Source organism: Nicotiana attenuata, chromosome 12 (genome assembly GCF_001879085.1).
Source record: "Nicotiana attenuata strain UT chromosome 12, NIATTr2, whole genome shotgun sequence".
In the NCBI taxonomy this organism is placed as follows: domain Eukaryota; kingdom Viridiplantae; phylum Streptophyta; class Magnoliopsida; order Solanales; family Solanaceae; genus Nicotiana; species Nicotiana attenuata.
The window spans coordinates 11,019,138-11,042,050 of record NC_032000.1 but is presented as its reverse complement, the minus strand read 5'-3'; the positions used below and the strand labels follow the sequence as shown (position 1 = coordinate 11,042,050).

Genomic DNA, 22,913 nt, shown 5'->3' with positions numbered 1-22,913 from the left:
AGCCCCAACCCACAACAATCTGTATCTCAAGAGTATGATGAAAGCCCAAATGCACAATTTTATCAGCATAAAGGCCTTTTACATGTATACACGGAGAGAGGCTGTGTCAAAAGAAGTCTCTGTTCCTCCTTCAAAGCAAGAATTTGGTCTCCCAAATCAAGAGCAAAACAGCATCTTTCGAGTTGCCAAACAATAACATAGAGTTAGTGTACAGCTGCTCCTGCAGTTTTGGATAGAATTGCTACACCCCTTATGCAAGTCCTTTCTGCTTAAATCATTTCAACCGCTGTACAGGCATTGGCCTTGGCTGGTATAGATAAGGGTACAGTGAATTCCTTTGTAAAACTGCAGATCACAATGTTCTGCTTCATTTTCTGCAAACCTGAAGCCTGTTTCCAGTTTTACCCACCTGAATCTTTTCTCCTCTTGCTTGTCCTGGTGCCCTTGGGTCTCGAAGTCTCAGCAGGCTCTGAGTCGAGCAGCTTTTGCCTTGAAGGGCTGCCTGTGTTTGTGGGGACAGAATTATGAGGAGGTTCTCTTTCTTCTTTGCAATCTGTCTCCGAAGCATCTTGACATGGAAGTTTCTCGTACAAAACAGCAGAGTCCAAGACATACACACGGAGAGCGAGGCCTGAGAGTGTCGAGATTCTTGCTGCAGCTGAAGGTGATGACCAATACCACCATTCATTTCTCAAATACTCAGTTTTGATGGCGTCCTCAAGAATTATTGTGGCTTGGACCATCTGAAGGACATAAATGAGCAATCTTAAGTATGAGATTTTTGCGACCAAAAAGAAAAAAACAGAGAAATTCGCTGACAGGTTCATCTAACAAAGAAATTATTATGTGATTTACCACAAGAAATATATTTTGTTTATATCTAGGAACACAGCTTTTCTTCTTCTTCTTCTTCTTCTTCCTTTCTTATTTGATAATCAAGAAACCTTCTACTTCCAGCTTCGAAGTACGGTTTATAATGCTCCCTCTCTACCCATTTCTTTTAAATACAGAGAATCCAAACTAGTGACATATGCCTACCACACATCCCGTGCTGTATTACCTTTGCAATTGAATGGAACCAAAGTCCAGGGGCCCTATGTAGAGCATAGACTTAATGCTCAGAAAGCCTAAGAAAGGCAGTTGGGAGGGAGTTGAACTGCTCAATATAAGATAAATAAACTGTATATGCACACAGATTGCAGAATTATGACCTCACGAACTAGCACAGCTGAACATAACTTTCAAAAGGCTCACAACTCGAGAAAGTATTTTAGCACAAGAGCATCCTTCATGCACAAGCGGAGAGAGCGAGGGGGGTTGAGGTAAAAGAAAAAGAATATGCACATACTCAATCTTATCGTACAATCTAATTTCAGTAGAAAGAATGAAATATTTACCTCATAAATTGTAGCTGCAGATTTCACAAAAGAACGCCATGCACGTCTTCTCTCTGATTGTGACCTTGACACTCTCAAAGCTTCTTCAGGTAAAGCCGCATCCATGTCAAGCAAGTTGATTTTAAGACACTGTAAAATTTCACAAGCCCGACCTACTAAAGGATGTAGAGAGAATTCCGGAATAACAAAGTACTTATTAGCCCCGAAATCAAATATTTTATCCTTCGTAAAAGAAAACTGATCTCTTCCCCTCTTGGTTGCAGAATTTAGTCTCTCGGACATTGGTCCCACCTCAGCTAAGCCATTTCTAGTACAATTTGGATTGTCTGAGATATTTAAGTTATTAGTGCGAGAAATATTGGCTCCACTTTGTGATTCCTGCTCTGAAGACAGCAAATCTGCAGAATTTCCTGCACATACCTGATCTTCCCTTTGGGAGATCAATCCAAGGGCAGGATCACTGAGATATGGGGATGCACATGGAACGAATGATGGTGTACCATTACATCCAATGAGTCCTATGTCCTTTACCAGCTCCTTCAGTGACCTCTGAGTGATGAACTGTCCTTTGATCTCCTCAAACTTAAATGGACAATCTTGTTTGGTTTGATTCTCAGCAGGAGCCGGTGCATTAACATGCTTGTCCCTCCTAGATGATTCATCATTACCAAGCTTCTTGCTCTTAGAAGCTTGAGAAACATCAATATTGCTCAAATAATCATCCTGCAGCGTTTCATTTTTTGCTATTCTTTTCCGCTTGGTGGGTCGTTCATTTGTTTCCCCCCTACCCTGAATGGTTGAACCAATCCTGCACTTGTCATTTGCATGCTTCAGGCGTTCTTCAGCAGTGGAAAACGTTTGGTGGCATGAGAGACAATGAGGTCTAGATGGCCATAATGGTTCTAGACATTCGCACCTGTACAATCCACCATCACAGGAGACTCTCACTTTGACACCCATATCCTTACAGATATCCGTTTCCTCCTCTGCTAAGCAACCACTAATTTTCAATTTAATTGCAGCAACGGCTCTGCTGACGAGAGAATCAGAATTGAAACAGGAACCAGAATCTTCAGAGGGCACAGAAGTGCTCTCTCTTACCTTGTTATGCATGTGACTTTCCGAATAGCTGGATTCCTTCGTTTTATTGCTCCGCCACTGCAAAATAGACTCTTTCAATTCTCTTTCTCTCACATCATTATCTCTTAGCCATCCAAGAAGTTTTTCAATCTCCGCATCAGATTGATACGATGTCCACTGACCAAGATTAGGCATGCCCATATTCTCCCAAGGAGCAGATGAATCCAAAATACCACTTTGTCTTGAACTTTCTACACCATAAGACCACAAATGTCGAGAGGACTCTGGCTGTGTACTTGTACTTGCATTAGCTACTAACCGTGAAGAACTAGACCTGCCAAAAGTCCAGTAGAGTCTGCCCTCAGAATCCTGTCCCATGTATTTCTTCCTCACAGAAACTTCCTGAAGTTCTAATTCTTTGGCAGCAATTGAGTCTTCCAAAGCACGAATCTCATTCTTCAGAGCGGATATCTCAAGAAGGTACGCTTGGGCCAAATTTGGGTCAGCTTGTATGGAACACTGACGGCTATATTTTGTGGTAGGTGTGTGCTCAACCATATGGTTGCTGATGGAGCCTGACAAAGTATTACCAGACACAAAGTGAGCAGCAGACGGCACCAGACCATTTGAACTATTTTGTGCCGACTCCAAACAATTGCCAGGAATTTGGTCATTTTCTTGTTGGGGGGTAGATATGAACAAGTTATTTTGCAAACCAGCTTCAGTGGCACCACATTTTGCATGGGATGAAATATTCTTAGACCCAGTATTCTCCTTCAAAGACTGCTGTTGATGTAAATGGTTGATCGAATCAGGAGAGTTTCTAATTTGATTGATGCCACTTGCACAAGTTTTGTCCTGAATACTTTTTGAACCGTACAAGCAGGGTTGTTTGCTGTAATCATTACACTCATTTTGTTGAGTGCCATTATCCAGCTGTTTGCAACCACCAGAGATCGACGAGTTATGGCTGCCACTGTCAGGCTCCTGCACCTTCAGTTTACAGTCATTGGACCGTAGAGACGCTAATGCGTCTGATCCTGTGTCTCCACTGTTCCGAGCATTACTACTCAGTTTTGCAAGGCTTGCAGTCAAAATTTCCTGCCTGCATTTTAGAAGGTTCAATTCAGCACTCAGGCTACGCAGTTTCTGGTGCAACTCAGCCGACAGAGAAGCGCTTTGGTCAATGTGATCACGAAGAATGGCTGAATTCAGCACCTCATCACACAAGAATTTAAGAAGGAAAATTCTCTGCATCATTGAGAAAGAAATTGTACATGTCAAATTAGGTTAGGAAAAGATGCACATAATTCATGTATTATGACTTAGGCTTAGTACACAATCCTAGAATTTAATCACACAGATAATTTAGAAGACTAGCATTTGCACATAAATTCATCAAATGAAAATTGAACATTAAAAATGTATGTACGTACAAAGCTCAGTGGTCTGAGCAGATCAGAGAGGCTAGGGAAGAACCTAAAGCAACTGGGAACAAAACAGGAGTGGCAAAGGACAAGCATGCATATGGTGTTACTTACATTGAAAATGAAGACTGCAAGGGAAATCATTTATTTAGTAGCCCGCCCCTCCCCCAAAACCGAAAAGCTGAATGCACGAGTGCCAGCAAGATCAAATGGAGAAGCTTTGAGCATATAGGAATAGCAGTGGAACAATGTTCCTAAAATTGTTTGAGGGAGGCCTTTAAAGTTGTCTGAAGTATTATTCGGTGGTCATTATGCGACAAAAGATTTTTACTCCGCAGATCTTACACTTACGACCTCTCAAATGGACACCATCACCTCTTCGCACAAATTAGCTTAACTTGCTTTGTGGTGGAGACATCATTTAGATTGAAGCCTTCTATCAGCATGCTACACATTCAAGAAACAGTGCAACCAAGTAAAATGTGCACAAGTTCCAGTGCAAATGACTTATGTAGACAAATCCATAAAAAAATTTATGACACATGAATTTCAGATATCTACAAATCCTTCAGCACTTGTTTAACAATTCCATGCATTTTCTCATGTTATACAAATTTAACGAGTGACATGTCAACTGTCGAATACATTTTGAGACAAACTCCAATAATTACTTCAAGAAATTCTTCTACCACTACCAATATAATCAACGAGTCAATTAAACTTGGAAGACGTTTCAGAAACAAAAAGGAAGAGATGTGAGACAAATGCCAATCCTTTCAAGGATCAAGCAATAATATTATTTCATACATCTTTCAACTGCAAACAGGCTAAGATAAACATAACATTATGATGTCAACATAGAAATACAGAAGAAAGTAGAAGAACGTACATCCTCCAGTGAAAGCTCCCAATATTCCTTCAACTCCATGGTTCTCGATAATTGAGAAAGTTCCTCCATAAACTTGTGAGTTAGTTTCCTGTGCAGCCTCCTTTTAACGCATTGACGAAGAATCTGAAAACCTGAAGCATTCCGGGACTGTGATTCCTTAGTTTCACAAGATGGGCAATACCACTCCCCATCAGGAACTTTAATAAGTGGAGGATCTAAGCAATATGTATGGTACTCCGAATCACAACCATCACAAAGAAGAACATTGACATCATCTTTATCCATGCCACATACTTTGCAGAGTCCTTCCTCCCAAGGAGCTTTAGGAAGTAAGCTCTCATTCACATGAGCGAGGAGTTCATCTCTCACTTTTGCATCTTCACTGCTTAAACTACCGTCATTTGAACACTCAATTTTCTGGATTAAGGGAAGAACCTGGGAAGAAATGAGCAAGCCAAAGCTTAGTTAAACAACAAAAATGACAACACGACTACTAGTATAACCAAAGAAGTTGAATCACACACTCAATGGAGCAAGGCTCAACTGCTCAACCAAAATCATAGGTTATAAAAAAAACTGCAGTGCATTGGATAACTTTCAAAATCAGATATCCCCAAAAACAATCTCATATTCTATAGGTTTTTGAATCAAAGCACAGAAAAAGCAAATGGACCAACTCTAGTACCATATGGCTCATCTTTTGCAGCTTGTTGAGCAATCTCAAGAAACATTAATCATTCATGCTAGGATATAAAGAAGACTAGCGAGAGGATCTTAACATATCGGGGACTGCCTCAACTGCCTTTCCTTTCGAACTGAACTACCACGACACTTTCTAACTCATCAGATTCTTATGATAAAAGAAGACCGGCTCTTGGAGCAGATTCCTTTCCTAAACTAAAGATTTGAATTACCTTCAGGCAGTATCATTTCGCTTCTTATCTTAATGGGAACAAAATCATGCTTATCTAAAAGGGAACAAACATTATAAAAAGGTTTAAAGGCAAAGCGATTCCTTACTGTGGCATAAAATAATAGGATAACACAAGCCTAAGGAAAGGCTAGAAGACCAACAAACCTCATTTTCATAATCTTCCTCGAATTTCTGCAACAAGGATTCGGCTAACTCAAGCAAATTGGACTTGTTGCAGTATGCAGTCCGTATATTATGCCAAACCTAAAAGAAGCAAAGAATAAGCAATTTTGAAATATTGAAGGAAAACGAAATGGATTGAACGAAAATCTGCAGAAACACTTGCGCTAATCATGCATCTTAAGTAAAATGATCCAGCAAATCCCAGACATCAAAGAACATAGATGCCAACAATTACACAAAATTTCAAACTGCAACTAAAATCTTATTTAAGAAACCAGAGTTGGATCTTCATATTCTCCTTAATGCATCATTGAGACCACATATACATGTTAAAAGCATTACCTCCCGCACATCATCGATGAAAGATTCATGTGATCCCCCATAGGATCCAGCAGCCAACTTTAGATCAATGGTCCTGAAGTCTAAAGGCCGAGATACCATTGCCGGATGCCCAAGAAGCCCCTCATCGTCATTATCATTAGGGTTCAGAACTGTTCTACCCAAAAGATTGCAGAAGACTTTATCTTTATCTTCTTTAACAGCTCGCCGTAGTATAATCCGACATTGTTTCATAATGATATCAGACACAGAGCTAGCACTCTTTACCTTTTCTTCCTTCTCAGGTTTGGGCGAAGTATTTTCACGGTTAACATCAGCCAGGACAGAAATTACTGCTCTCTGCATTCAGTTAATATTGATTTAAAAAAATAAGTCGTTTAAAGCTGACACATTCAGTATATATATTCAAGATATTCATCATGCAGCACCTTGGTTGGCCCTGATGCATTTCCCTTGTAAACTTCCTTACTGATGGAGTGCACCAATATTTTTCTTGCCCATTCAGGTGGATCTTTTTCCAAAGCCTCATTGATACATTTTCTAATTCGAGCCCCAACATTTGTAGGTAGCTTCCTTACTGGCTCCAGCGCCTTTGCCCACTCTGGGACTTTTCCATCATCAGCATCAGCTCCTTTGGCATCAGACTCTTTCTCATCAATGGCAACAAAAATGCTACCACTCTTAAGTGATCCAAATATTTTCTTTGTAGCCTCTGCAAGAAGCTGAAATCACGCACTTCAGAATATCTTGATTTTGACAGATCTCAGATAACAGGAGAAGCAAGTGTATTTAGTAAAGAAGAGACAGCACAGCCAAATGGGCTCGAAAATGGACACAACAAATGCACTCTTCAAGTAGGGTATGAAACACAAAGCAGGTATGACAAGAACAAACGCACCAATTTAACATTGGCAAGAAGCTTAAACAATTAAGTTGACTGTAGTAAACTCTCAAGACAAAGTAAAAGTGGAGAGCAGAAATAACTTTTGAGAGATCTCCTCTTTAGAGTTTTTCCATATGGATTAAAGTACCAACAGAATGTAGAAAAAATCTCAACTAAAGGATATATGTATTAGCAACACTTCTAAAAGATTTATAAATCAATAATATGCAACAGTTCAAGTTACAGATCACAACCGAAAAACAAATATTTGTAGAGGATACTATTGGCACATTACTGTTTCCCATACACTTTGGAACAAATATGATAACTGACATTGATGATTGGATGCTCTATCCGGAGAATCATGTTTTCCCACGGCTTTTTTTTTTTCTGTAAGACTCTATATTTCTGTATGCACCTTGTATGTGGGTGATTTTGCCCAACACTTCAATCAACTATCAATTTTTCTTTGATAAGCACACGTCAATAAACTATCATAGACAATACTTTCAGTATAGAGAATGAGAATGCTACAGCTTACATGCGACAGGCGTAAACTTTAGCATTGCGGCTTAAAAGAGACATATTCTCATATATTACGGTTACTACATCACGTCAGAGATTGCACCAAATAACCAAGTATCTACTTCACAGAATGAGCTTATATTTTTTATTAACTTTGTTAAGCATGTAATAGCAATGCATATGAAATGTAGATGTTTCTGACATACTTGCATGTTCTTAATGCACCATAATCAACTATTACTTCCTCCCTTTTTTGGGAGAACTTGGTTACTCTTTAGCGAGTCAAACAGATTTTTCTTTGACTTTTTAATTACTCGAAATATTTTGTAATTCTAAACTGGTGATTAGTAGTATTTCTCATTAAGTTTTCCAAGTTAAGATGTTTTTTATTTTTAAAAAGTTAATTACTTGTTAAGCATGTAATAGCAATGCACATGAAATGTAGATGTTTCTGACATACTTGCATGTTCTTAATGCACCATAATCAACTATTACTTCCTCCCTTTTTTGGGAGAACTTGGTTGCTCTTTAGCGAGTCAAACAGATTTTTCTTTGACTTTTTAATTACTCGAAATATTTTGTAATTCTAAACTGGTGATTAGTAGTATTTCTCATTAAGTTTTCCAAGTTAAGATGTTTTTTATTTTTAAAAAGTTAATTACTTGGTGTCCTTCACAAGTAAGAAAACTGACACCCTAAACACTTAAAAGACTGACTTATGTAAGATTTTGCCTCACAAAATAGTTCATTTGCACTTTTTTAAAAATTAATTACATCTTGAGATTCTGATAAGTCCAAAATACGGGCCTTAATCTTATCATCTGAAATCAATTAGAGGTTTTGGCAACACATGCCATAGCATCATCAAGAATTGTGATGGAAGATAAATTACTTTGATGACATGAAAACAAGGATAAAAACAACAAAAAGTTTTTATTTAAATTTCAGATGTCAAAAACTTTAGCTCATCAAATCAAGAGGGGAACCATGTGCTATAACAGCACATGAATCGATCTTACCATTGCATCAGCCTCTAATGCAGCAACTCCCGTAAGAGAGCCACAAAGTATCCCACCATCACCTTGTAAGCAATGGAAAACCTTCCCACTCTCTCGGCAAGCAATTTCTGCAGACTCAAGGTTAACTTCCATGGATAACAACGCTAACATGTACCTCCGAGCAATTTCAGGCCATGTAATTTCATTAATGGGAAGCATATCAAGTCTAGTTTTCTTAAGACTAGCTAAATTGTCAGCATCTTTTTTCCTGCCTCTTTTAGATTTAAATCCTCCTGAGCCGAAATTCGGATCTACATAGACAGCAACTTTTGAGAGCAGCTCGGTGACAAGAGCTTTGAGCAGTAGACCATGAAGTTTTGCCAAAAGAAGACCAGTAAATCGGCTATACTGATGAAAACCCAATCTACCAGACAGAGAGTCCATTTCACCTCTTAATAAGGTGATCTCTCTGACATCCTGGATCTCAAATCCAGGCATTTCCATCGAACTTGTTTTGTCTATCCATGGACTAACTAATTCCTCCTCAATTTCTTCAAATGAAAATGGAGCTTCCAGCCCCAAGACCTCTGAAAACCTCAACAAGAATTCCCAAACCTAAACACATTTGATTTTGAAAAAACAAATAAAAAGATAGTAAGTATATGGAATATCCAATTCCTTTGTAGACAACAAACTCGAAAGTCTCAAAATACCTGGAGTGCGTCACCTATCAAAAATTTTGGAATCTTTGCGCTAAATGGCTTTCCTGAGGGACAGGGACCTCTGATGTCAGAGTCTTCCAGATGCTTTTTGCGTGTTCCAGAAATTCTGAAAGATTCAACAGCTTCCGTTTCATCCTGCATGTGATTCTTTCTTTTAGCCTGCAGGAACCCAGTTCCGACTGTCTGCAGAGTTGTGTTGTGCTTTCTTTTAGTAACAATTCTATAATTTGAGCAAGAAGATACACCAGGAAGCTGTTCAATAATTTCTTGCACAAAGTCTGCCTCTAGTCCAAATCTGTCTTGCTCTAACCACTTCACCAACATTTCACAAGCAATTTTAAACTCAAAGTTGCTCTGAACTAATCTTGGGAAATTGAAGGGACCACCTAAGTAAGAGAACTTGGATAATGAACCAATTTCGCTCGGCTCTTTTCCATCCATTTTATATACATCATGACTACAGCAGAATTGAATTACACCTTTTTGCTTATAAGCATCCATGCATGCATGCAGAAGAGTCTGGGAAACCATTTCCCAAACAGATGATGATGATCTCCCTTCCACAAGAAATTCCCCTACACTATCCCCTTGACCAATAATACCAGGACATATATTTCCGAAGTTTCCAGGTAATGAATTCACCCTCTGCAGATTCTCAGCAGCATGAGTGTCATTATTCAGATCTGGTGGGCTGCATTCTTCCAGCATCACCTGGATAGAAATACTCTCCTCATCAACCAGCCTAGAAGTTGCTGAATTACCATTTTCCACATTATCTTCACCAATATGAGAATCCCCTTTAGATGTTAAAAGGACCGTCGAACCAATTGGGATAGACTGCATGGTGCATGGGTACCTCCTGACCTTGAAAACTGGGCCAGGATCACCTCCATCTGCAACCTCACAAACAAAAAAAGATCCTGTAATTCTATCGTGCCAGCTAGATAAGTAACCCACAGGCCATATCTCGCTAGTGCTGTGATATGATGGTCGGGGGTCAATATTTCCAGCTGAAATAAGAAAGAAGTCCTGAAACTGAACTGGAAAGACATCCTGAAAGAACAGTCAAATGTTAGTCAGTATTACTGCCAAGTACTTAAGACAGAACAAACTAACTGATTCTTCCAACTATAAGGAGAATAGAATTGCAAAAACTAGCAGGGCAGTATAAACCAAATAAGTAATAGGAGGAACATACACTTGGATATATACACTTGAAGATAGAGCCACCATTACGGAAGAAGCTGCTCCCAGGAGAACTCCGACTCTGTCCACTCTTGCGAGCTTTAGCAGAACCTGAAGCTTCTTTACTCCTTGGGATATTTGATAATCCCTCATGAACAAACGTAAATCCATTACCTCCATTCTCAACCTCCATGGAGTGATCCAACCCCAAATGTCGAGCAACATCATCAAGTAACTCAAAGGGACTTCCATCTGGTCCAACATATACTGCATATGTCTTGCATCTTTCGTCGCAATAATTGAACTCCACATGCCAACCATCACCTAAAGAACCTCCCATCCCAGCAATATATTCTCTAAGGCCTTGAAGATAAACTTGACTCGCACTTTGTGGAACACAGTTCTTTGCAGTAAAATGGCATGCCCGATACCTTGAATCATACATCAATACTGGATCAGTCATGCTTAGGTTTATTTGGTCAGAATGAGGTCTATGGAGTACTGTGTCCTCTATTTGTGACTTATGAATATCCCCCACAAGAGAAGTCTTCTGAAAATTAAATCCGTTCTCCCTATATACCAAAAAAGAGCTTGTTGGGGCATTGAAGGGATGGCCAGTAGAAAAGGAACTTTTCATAGCTTGAACTCTGTGAACACCAACAATATTCATAATATCAATTAAAATGTCCCAGTTACTCCTAAAGCAGCACGCCCAGGAAAAAAAATGAATTCAAAGCATTAGATAAACCTGCTCTACCGCATTTTGATATTATGAAAGAAAATCGCACTTAAATATCCAAATACATTACCAATCCAACTAGATTTAAGATAGGAAGACTAATGCAAACAGAATTCAAACATTACTTTATGCAGCCAAGTCATTAAAGTTGGAGAAAGAAGACAGAAGGAGTACATTTACATGATAAATAAAAAAAGAAGACAGAAGGAGTAGCGTCACGGAAGACATTTACTTCCTCATGATTTGGCAAAAACATCCGTGCGGAAAAATCAATATTCTCTAAAACATAACTGAACCTCTTGGTAGTAAGAATAGAAGAATGGACCTGCTTGTGCCTCCATACAGCAAATCTGGGAAATGTTAATGACGTGGATTATTGTACAATAACATACTGAGGAACCTTTATTTTGTTCCATGTTCTTTTAATTAGATCAGTCTCACATTTAGTAATTCTCTAAAGTTACTGAAACCAACCAAAAAGAATATCTGACAAGAACTTTACATCTATAAGCAAACAGAAGTAAATACTATTTTCGCTCATCCAAAGCAGAAGGAATTCAATTGATACCATAACAAAGAGTTACTCTCCAACAAATAGAAAGAGTTTCAATTAAACATGATAATAAAGGTGGTATGCATATCGAAGAAAGGTGCATTATGTGCATGTACAAAGGACGAGTCTAGATCAATCTGCAAGCATATTGGTCATTGACACGTGCTTTCACCAACTCCACCAATACCTATATAAGGTATAACTTTGTTTTATAACAGTGGTGTCCGAGCTCGTATGCTTAGGGCTTAGGTAGATGGCAAGAAATTGCCCAGCACTTTTGACTATTTAAACCCCTGATGTCTCATGGTTTTAACCCACTTGATTGACCGCTAAGCCACACCTTTAGGTACAACCTATATAAGGTATAACTTGGTAAAGGTTTCTGATCTGAAGGTCATAGAAATACATATCAAAATTAAAAGCATTGAACAACTTCAAAGCCAAGTAGTAATGACCCACTCAATCACATGTAAGAATAAGAAGAGATGACAATTTTCACTACCTATCAATTTCAAAGCCAAGTAGTAATGACCCACTCAATCACATGTAAGAATAAGAAGAGATGACAATTTTCACTACCTAAAGAACTAAATTTTGAAGAAAAGTACAGATTTTTGCAAGCAGCCACAAAAAGCTTATTTGAAAAGTATATTAACTTACCATTTTACAAAAAAGGGAAAAACTTTGCATACAGGATTGTACACATAACTAAAGGAGCTATAGAACAATATCACTCTCCACAAATGTAACTCAATCAACCAAATAGAAAAATGCTAGGGGAGAGAATGTCAATGAGCTCTAGGCAAGACAAAAGAATCTGTTGAGGAGATAAAAGAAAAGAGTGCAAGAGAAGGTATAGCATCTACTGACTGCTTACCCTACAGTATGCACAAACAAAATAGTTATAAAATTGCTCTAGGTCCCAGGTTCAAATCTTAGGTGCGACAATCGACATTATGGTAAGATCATAGCGCGTATGCATTGATTAGGCACTCGTTACAGGTTAGAACCGAGTTGCAGACAAAAGCCCAGTATACAAGTGGAGAAGTAGAGGGGCAGGCTCATTATGCACCAAGTTTCGAAACGTGCACCATTTGTCCTCGGGGAACTCTCGATTATCAAAAAAAGGAAAGAAATTAAAAGATATGGAGCTGCGTAAGTTAAGCAACCCACGTATTTCAGATTAAGCTACAATTTCTTAAACCAAAGCACAAATGTGCACCTTGTCTGTTAGAAATCTAAGGAAAAGCCTTTAAGAATGATATCATTTATAGTAAGAATACCATTACCATATATTCTTTTTTCCTTTTCTGTTTCTGATAAATGTAAGTTACCAATTAATAGGACTTCTAAGTCTGTGTTCCGCTTTTAATGGAAGAAAGTGAAGGAATCAAGCAATACAAGTAATTTTCTTCTTCAAAAAGGAAATAAAATGTTAATTCCTTTTACTCGTGTTTCAGTAGAGGCACTTTTATGTGCCAATTGCCTTAAGCCAATAAGCAAGCAAAACAAGTAAAAACTCCATGTACTTTATATAGGACAGATTCACAGATAAAAGCATGCTTTTGTCCTCATTGCCACATGGATACGCATAGTCCTTATTCAACATTAGAGCTCATTTTTCTCTTGAAAGGAACACATAGAAATAAATAAAACTTAAGTATATAGATTCATTCTGGTGCCCTTTAACCCTTCGAGGCAAAGGAAAAGAAAGAACAGAATAACTTAGTAAATATTTGACATCAACTTTGTATTTTTGAAACGTAGCATTTTAGAAGTTGAGATGATCAGGAGCACCACAGCGGTGATAAAATGATAAATATTTAAGTCTTTAAAAATTCCAACCCCCCACCCCCCACCCCCAAAAAAAAAGAAGGTAAGACAACGATTTAAAATATCAAACCCGGAAACACAGCTTGCTCGTTTTCTTGATAAGTACGGCATAGAGCTGAGTCTTAGATCTATGTCTCATGTTACTGAAATGTTTTATATCTTTTTTTCAATCGGCTACACAAATGTTTTATATCCATTCTTTCATGAGCAAATTCTTTTTGATCAACAATTTTTCATAAGCAAAGTTGTCTTTGAAAGGGTTGTAGCAGAGTCCACTCTGTCCTAGGAGAAAGTGACTTTGCCTAAAGAATTTGAACCACCAACAATAAGTTCTCATGGTTCAATCATTAGCATTGCACCAATGACAATAAATAGAATACCGTATACAGCAAGAGTTAATATGATTTAAGGCAAAATAGCAAAGAAGACAACAACAGAATGAGTCAAATTTCTGTATAATAGCTTTTACACAATCATAACGAAAGAATAACACCCTCAAACCTTGTTGAAAACCGTCAAGGAATATTACATATACAGCCGTATTATACCGAACACATTGAGATTAAAAAATTACTGCTAAAGGATTTGTAAGCATAACTTCCATTTTACAGAACACTAGATTTAAAGAAATAAGCTAACACAGTTGTTTCACAACTAAATGTAATGTCAAGCAGAATAAGTAGATAAATCTATAAGATCTACATTCTGATTTGCAAGATGCTCAAATGCATGATTGCTCCCTCCTCTATATTAGTCAGAGTAAGTTCATTGCTATTTTGCAAAGGAGATGGGAAAGAAAGAATTCTTTTTCTTAGGGAAAAAGAGGGGGGAAAATGTTCTACCTCAAAAGAATGAAAGGAAACAGGAAAAAACGGCCGGCAATCTCAAACTGATTTTAAAGGCGGCAAAGGAGCTGCCTTTCTTTTGCAACCCCATTGTATAACTTAGTAAATGGGCTGGACACCACGATGGTGTCTCATTAATGTATTTCTATGACCTATAAGAAAAACAGAATTAGGAAGAGAAAAATATTGCAGCCCCTTCATAAAATAAAGACATTTCTATGTTCAAATCGATCCAATTTGCTATTCCCTTAATCTCGGCATTAGGTAATAACAGCATTTATTAGATATGAATAGAAATGAATTAAAAGTGGAGACAAAGATACGTTTGTTACATGTATGTCCTATAGTATAAAAGGAGATACCATTTTTTTCCATGAGTTTCGAGCAAGCATTTATGAGTGTCAAAAGAAAAGTTTTATCTTTTAAAAGGTGGACAAGATTTTGGACAGCACAAAAAAGGAATAGATGTTAAGAATGTAGGGAGTATATACATTTAGCTAATCTATCTTAAAAGAAAATTGAAGTAGCTTATATCCTTTAAATTTGCATCCCTATTATGAACCTATTCAACTCAGCACTAAACTAGTTGATTCTCATCAGCCAACCATAATCAATATGCGCATCCAAAATTTGCATTTCCTGGATCCTCAGCCTAGGGCAGTAACTTCACCTTTTTGTTTGAAAATGAAGGGCAGTAACTTCATCTTTGCAACACTCTCTGCAACGATCAAAGCTGGAAAGCTCGTTAAACTATACAATTGTCCATGTACGGATAAAAGATCCGTAGAATATATCGTGTGTCTATGTTGATGGTCTACTAGTGATTCAAATTTGGATGATTTAATCCTATTTAACTAGTGATGAGATCAATTAAGCAGGCACAGAGGTGGATTATAAACTTCATTTCTCTTCTCGAAGTTTCTCCTCACGAAATTATTCCATAGATGAATTGTGCGCGCAAAGAGTACCAAGCTATGTAGTGGCATGTAATATTATCGGACCACTTCCAGTGAAAGATGTTTTCCAGCAATCCAATACCAATAAACCGAAAAAATACAACCTCTTTGAGATAAACCATATATGCAGAAAAGGTGTGTAGTTGAACCACTCCAGAAACATTCGGCAATTGGTTTACACCGGATGCAAATGTAGTAGTTTCACATGGGAAATAAAGAAACCAGCTATTCTCATTTCTCTCCTTTTTTCTTTTTCCAGTTCCAAAAGCTCCTACGATACTTCTAATAAATAACTTGCTTAGTGGACAAATTCATGGATGAGAAAAAGAGCGCCGATCCAAAACAATATCTCCTCCAAAGAAGAAATGTAACTAAGCATAAGCAAATGGAATTCTCTCTAGTAAATAAGGGAATGGAAACTTTTGTGCTACCATGTCCAGAATACAACAACAACAACAACAACAACAACAACAACAAAACCCAACTTAATCCCATACGAGGGGTCTGGGGAGGGTAGTGTGTACGCATTTCCAGAATCTTTCACTAAAAGATGCCTTTCCTGAATCCAAGCTTAATTACTTGCGAAGCTTACTCACATTTTGGCTTTCATCGCTGAAGATAAAAATAACTAGTTGCAAATAAATCAAATGATCAACAATCCGAAGCTAAAATATTATCCATATGATTTTTCAGACATCAATGAAAAAGGGACAATATCATCCATCATCTTAGATTTTTAATTCTCGACCAAATAAAGCGAATTAACAAAAAATGAATAGGAATAAGAGGAGAAGATGCAGTAGGAATTTTCATGTAAATGGAAGATGGAGAATCCCATCGAGTGAAATTGAAATAATTCAAATTACTACCAAGTGATCGGAAGGTATCTAGACAACCCAACAACTTTGTATAGTCCTGAAGGCTAATAAAGATATCCAGATCATCAATATATGATCAAAGATAAAGCTCAAACACGCAGTTAAGGTCGCTTTTCTCCATTGAAGGCATGACCTTCTTGCTCGAAGCAGAAACAAGAATGGACAAACATCCATAAGAAGAACTACCAGAATCACCTTCACTAAAGTACCAAAGCAAACATGGTCAAGGATAGGTCCTAGAAGTAACCAAAATTAAGTCATCCGAGATGAGCCACTCCATATTTATCCAAATAAGAATATTTTGAGATGCTACCAAAAGCTAACAAATAACTTCTTTTTTGATAAGGTAAAGGTTCATTAACTGAGTACCAAGATGGTACCAAAAAGTAACAAAACACCGCTGGGAATATCCATGCCGTTAGTGACAACATGTTTCTAACTACTCCAGAAAGTCCAGGTAGTGATCAATATTATCAATTAGACTACTACACCAAAGAAACAAATTATGCAAGCATTTTCTTTTAACTCTAACAATCTAATCTCTTTGTCCATCAAAACAAGCTTTATTCCTCTCTAGCCAGATAGTCCAGAAGAAAGACAAGGGAATGGTTCTCTAAATCTGCTTCAATGCTCTATGTGTTCTCTGATGTTGCTAACACTCCAATAAAGCCTCAAACACTTTGAGGCACGATCTATGAGATCCCACATATACGGAAGAATAATTCCCAACATTGTCTAACAAAACTGCAGTGCAATAGAAGGTGGTTTACAGTCTCCATCTCTTCCTCACACAGATAGCGCCTATTACACAGTGAAAAACATCTCCTCTGAAGACTGCTTTTGAGGCAAGCTTCTCAAGCAGCAGTCCATCCAAAATATGCAACTTTAATAGCAGCTTTTTTTTTTTAATGAAGTAAGGAGAATTCATTAAAAGCATCCAGCGGATGCAGGCAAAAGATTACAATTAAGAGAGATGGTGTCTGCTCGTATACACAAAAAACTATTCTATCACTAAGGAGCAGATTTTAATAGCAGCTAAGGAGCAGATTTTAATAGCAGCTTTGTTTCTCCAAATCACTTTCCAAGGCCAATTTGTTTCCTAATGATTTGTTCTCTTCATTAACATGTTGTAATAATTATTGGCTGAGAATTTCCTATCTTTGCTGGCAGTCCAAACTAATGAATCATTTTTATTTTGATCAATATGAGTTGAACCAAGAGCTAACAAATAATAATTTTCATGTGACAAATAGGAGACCTCTTTTCTTTTCTTTTCTTCTTTTTTCATCTTTTTGGGGTGATAGAAACAAATATATTTACCTCTTATAGGACACATAGACTAAATTTATCTTGGATAAGTAGTCAACGAATAGATTAAACTACTAACCATACTTTTTTAACCACTGTGCTGTTTGGGCCAGCCTATGCCACCACGACTATTCAACCAGGTACCTACATCCAGGTACCTACATCCTCCCACCAGTACAGCCCGTGTAGGAATCAAGTAACCCTACCCATTAATGCTTAGACAATAGGGGGAAAATCATGTTAGCTTTAGTTTTGAACCCTGGTCTTCCATACCATAGTCTTCATTCCAACATCATAGATCACTATGTTGCACCCCAGATGCTAAACTACTAATCCATACTTGAAACATAATATAGATCTAATAGGTTTTTTCCCTTAGACAATGTGTAAAACCTTCTAGCTTGACATTCATGGTTAGTTGCTAAATTACTAATCTATACTTGGAACAAAATATAGATCTCATGTTCTTCTTCCCTTGACAATATATGAAATCTTATATCTTGACCTTCATGGTCTATTGCTTACATGCAACAACTCTCTATGGTTCCTCCCATCCATGACACCTAGCACACAGAACCTGGGACTGTTCTCATAATTTCCTCAGTTATTTTCTATATCTTATACGGCAACAAAAATATTCCTGCATAGTCATTAGCACCTAAGTTGCTCCGACATGGCAGTTTAGGTGCCGCACCCGTGTCGACATGACACTAGTATGATGTGGATATGGGATCCGTGCCGGATCTGGTCAAACAGTTTTGGGTACTTTAACCACGACGGACAGAAAAATTCGAGACGAGATACAATTTGATTCCTGAAATCAGAACCAAAACTAGGGTAAACTTGAAGAAAATAGCACACCTTATCTAGGATTTAGATATATTTTCATATTTTTATTGTTTTGAATTACTTTTAGCCGGATCCCTACACTCGTATCCATACTAGGATGCATATCCTTGTATTTTAGAATTTACATCTTGAAGGATCCAACCTGTAGATCCGCACCCGTGTAGGACATGTCCGAGCAACTTAGATTGGCACATTACCCATCGCAGCCCAAAATATATTTGATATTGTTCCACAATTGTCTAGGACAATGCAAAAAAAGGTGCTTGCTATTTTTCTCAATTTCTTCTGCACACAAAAAGCATCTTCTACAAATCTACATCTACATTCACCTTTTCTGCATTGTTCTGAGTATGATATGCATAAGAGCCAACACCCATCAAAAACATGTAACCTTCTCAAGCTTTAGCTCACCAAATCATTTTCTAAGGCCATTGTCGAACATTGCCGGATCCCCAATCTAGATTTTTATAGCATGACTGCACTGAGAATCTGCCAGTACAATGTGCGATCTATGACAATGATTAATCGATAAAATCCACCAGAACTAACTCTTGAATTCAAAGAGGCCGGCATCTCAATTTCCGGGTCAAACAAACAATCAATTCCTTCTAAAATATTAGTCCCACCCATTTGAGCAGTGGTCGCCTCCATGATGTTCAAAGTAAACCTAATAACATGCTCTTAGGAGGTATGGCCTAGCCAGGAATTATGCCAAGTTAACTGTCCTTCCATCCACAACATCAAAATGCACGATAATGAAAAAATACATGTCATATCTTTCTAATATGTTCCCTGATCCCTACCCCATATGAGCCACTCCCCCTGTCTCATTTTATTGACGGTTTTAACTTAGAAGTTAGCCCAGAGTTTAAGAAAGAAAGATGTTTGGAACTTGTGGTGTAAAACAAACCATGAGATTGTTGTGGCTATAACAGCGTGCCATTAAGGGTAAAGAGGAAGTATTAACTTTCTGGTACAACAAGGACTTATTCACCATACTTTAATTAATTAACTTCTTCACACATCATCTCTTCCTCTTTGTTGTACATCCATAACCATTTAACAAGAAAACTTTCGGGGTCAAGTTTGAAATCCTCGGTTATTTATCCCAAAAAGAAGTTCCACGTTCCTCATCGTCCTTCATGCTTAACACTACTATATCTCACTCTTCCAAGTGGTATGATTTCTTTCATTATTACCATCCAACAATGATTTTAAAAGTTAACACAAAGAAGAGACAAGGTCTATCAAGCAGAAAGCAAAGAGCGAGAAACGAAGCACACGTTTCGTTAAAGTGAAATACACAAGCTACGGAAAATTAAAAACTACCAAACACATGAATTTAGCAATATAATGATAAAAGTGCAACTAAAATAACTCTGGTTAGCATCTAATATAAAACAGCATTTATGTTAATCCAACTCCTCAAAGTTGAGAATAAGGACTAGACCGCTTCAAGCCATGATCACTTTTTCATAAGGATTCATGTCATGATCACTTTGCACGACATTGTTTGAAGTGCACACATCTCTAAAGCGCATGGCTTCCCCAATACAGTGATAACCCCTCACTTTGCATCATGAGGCGATGACATTTAATAACATTGTCATCCAAAAGAAATTTCTCTTGTTTTTATCTAGCTTTCTGACTACCTTTGCAAGTACCTGAAAGATACCTCATACATGTAGGTAGGGAGACCCTTAAATAGTTAGGAAGTGAGAGAGAAGAAAAAATACATTTGGGACTAAATATCCAAATTTCCACGGCTCCATTCTAGACGTCCCAAAACAGTTGCACCATTCTATTAATAATATTACTCTATAAAAGTTCCATAATTATCAACAATTCAGATTCATGTAAATACTGAAATTTACAACTTAGATATAATTTTTACTTTATCAAACCAACTTTCCAACATTACTTTCATATTTTACTCCACTACCACTAATATAATAGTAAGCCGAATTAACATCTTAAACTCCTAATTCAGTCAAATAACACTACAAAATAGGACGAAGGGACTACGATGGTGTCAAAGATGCGAGGCACCCTCAGGGATCTTCTAACTTAAGTTGAAGGCACAGTGAATTGGCCTGATATCAAAGCTCCGATAGGCATATATCTTGCATTTAGTACGGAAGAAGTCAATACATTGGCAGTCAAGTAATAGGTTTCCCTCTCCATGTTTTTTGGTCAAGATACCCTCGAATAATTTAAACATATGACAATTTACATATAGTAGGGACTTTTTATCAAAAAAAAAAAACATATAGTAGGGGCATCAACAGAGGAATCTTATTCCCTGTTTCTATAAGACTCATAAGACAAACCAATGAAAACCTAGCTAAGAAATCTACAAGAACTTAACTTTTGTAACCAAAAAAGTTTGAATTCTAATGTGGTCATTAGATCTTAATATAAATCTTTTGTTTTTCTTCCTTTACTTCAGGATAGCCTTGTTCATACTTTCTAAAATTCCAGTTAAAAATATAGAAGAACCAACGTAAAGACTTTCAAGTCATTGAACCGTCGATCCACACTTCAATCTACTGTACCCACAAATTTCAGTTTCAGTGAATTCCTTTAGAAGCTCATAGAAAGGATGTCCAAAGACTACTCCTGTACTATCAAATCGCATAAGTGATTTCTCCCCAGATAGAGTAGGCGAGGTGCACACAAGCTGGCCCGAACACCACCCTCGTTTAAAAAAGAAGAATACTCCACTATTTATCAATGCACCACAGTATGCAATTATTCTATTGAGAAACCTAACAAACATTTACAATCAAAGAACGTATACAATCAAATACAAGAAAAATCACAGTCTAACATCAAGATACACAAGTCAAAATGAGAAAGTTTGAACCTTTCATGTATATATACAACATGCATTGCTAAAATAAACCCATAATTTGTGTTTTTAAACGGAAAAGAAAGGATAAATAAAGAAGTAAAATTCATACTTGGCCCCATGGTTTTGCTCCTCCACTTCTCGTCCTGCAACAGCCAAATCTTCATTTAAGTCCACAAACACACGTTCCCGTTCCCCCTCCGGTTCCCGCGGAGGCGAAGCATTAATATCCAACAGCCCCACTCCGCTGCCACCTCCTCCTCTACTGCCGCCGCCATCTCTCACTCTTTCTCCGCCGCCGCCGCTGCTGTTACCAAGCAAACACTTGAAGCATTTCCACTCCTCCTCTTGGTGGTCGTCCCTACTACTTCTACGACTAGAACCCAACTCACATGAAGAACAAACCCGAACAACATTTCTTTGACCCGGTTCAACGGGTTCCTTCTTGACCCGGGCCGGTTCAGGATATTCCAAGAAGGGGCCTCTTTCGGTTTCCCTAGGTGAAGGAAGAGGAGCTTCGTTAAGATCGATGTGAAATGGCAAAGCCCTGCTATTCACATCCATTTTTTGAAGAACAAGTACAAATAATTTTGTTTAGAGTGAAATTTTTCAAAGACATCAACAAGCATTATATGCGTGTGTGTGTGTGTGTGTTTTATATGAGAAAAGGGGGTGTTGGGGTTTTAGACCACCGACTGGATTTTGTGAATCGAAGGGGGAAAACAGTGTGTTTTTGTAACGTAAATTGGTAGAGGGGCAGAAAGGGCCAAAATTGGAAGATGGGATTAGAGGAGTTTTCTACTTGTTGTTGTCCGAAGAAAGAAGGGCGAATGAGAAGGAGAAAGAGAGAGTCGAAAGTAAAAGAGTGGGTTTGGGTTTTCTTTTTTCTCGAGAATGGAGAAAAGGGGGTCGACGAGATGCTGGAGATGGTGTGAGAGGTGTACTTGGTTTGGCCATTTCATAATGACGAAATTACCCTTTTCTTTATTTAAAACAACTGTGCATTTTTTTGTACTAGGAAAGGCATGTCTATAAATATATATATATATATATTGAATGTGAGGAGTTTAACTTATGTACATTTATAATATACTTTTATACCAATAAATTAAATAACATTCAATAACATATAAAAATTCATACTAAGTCTAAAATAACATAAAATTATAGAATAACATAAATATGAGAAGAGTCATGGCATTGTACCAAAATATTCAACAGGAAAAATAATAAAATTGCATAAATTAAATATTATTAATAGGGCATAATAAAAACAAACATAATTTAAAATTACTAAGTTGCTAAAATAAATATGACTAATAAGTACTATTATTTACATGACTAAACACTAAAAGAAAAATAAGTTATGCATTTTATCTAAACCATGGGAAAACTAAGAAATAGATATCTAACACTATCTTCCTTCACAGTACTATTGAATTGAATGTCTTTTATTAGTATTAGTATTGATTTGATTTTGGTTTAGTATTTATTTGAGTTACTACCATTTATGGACCACAAAAATTATTGGAGCATCCAAAAATTATAAGTCCAAGCTTG

At 37.4% G+C, this 22,913-nt stretch overlaps 1 protein-coding gene across 1 annotated transcript; it reads right to left on the bottom strand.

The window, feature by feature from the left end:
* LOC109235290 (methyl-CpG-binding domain-containing protein 9) lies at nt 9-22,264 on the bottom strand. The gene is made up of 10 exons (XM_019401350.1): nt 21,466-22,264; nt 10,555-11,188; nt 9,348-10,409; nt 8,656-9,249; nt 6,657-6,950; nt 6,232-6,567; nt 5,872-5,970; nt 4,794-5,228; nt 1,398-3,728; nt 9-743 (listed from the first exon to the last, which is right to left on the bottom strand). Exons 1-10 carry the CDS (start codon nt 21,915-21,917, stop codon nt 402-404), a joined length of 6,579 nt encoding a protein of 2,192 aa, XP_019256895.1. The 5' UTR covers nt 21,918-22,264; the 3' UTR covers nt 9-401.

Bases quoted from the DNA above. Each gene is read 5' to 3' on its own strand.
- LOC109235290 (XM_019401350.1), bottom strand. From the start codon at position 21,917: ATGGATGTGAATAGCAGGGCTTTGCCATTTCACATCGATCTTAACGAA. The intron at 6,568-6,656 runs GTGCTGCATGAT...AACTGAATGCAG, and splicing joins ATGCATCAGGGCCAACCAAG to AGAGCAGTAATTTCTGTCCT. The intron at 744-1,397 runs GTAAATATTTCA...TATGTCCTTCAG, and splicing joins CTGCAGCTACAATTTATGAG to ATGGTCCAAGCCACAATAAT.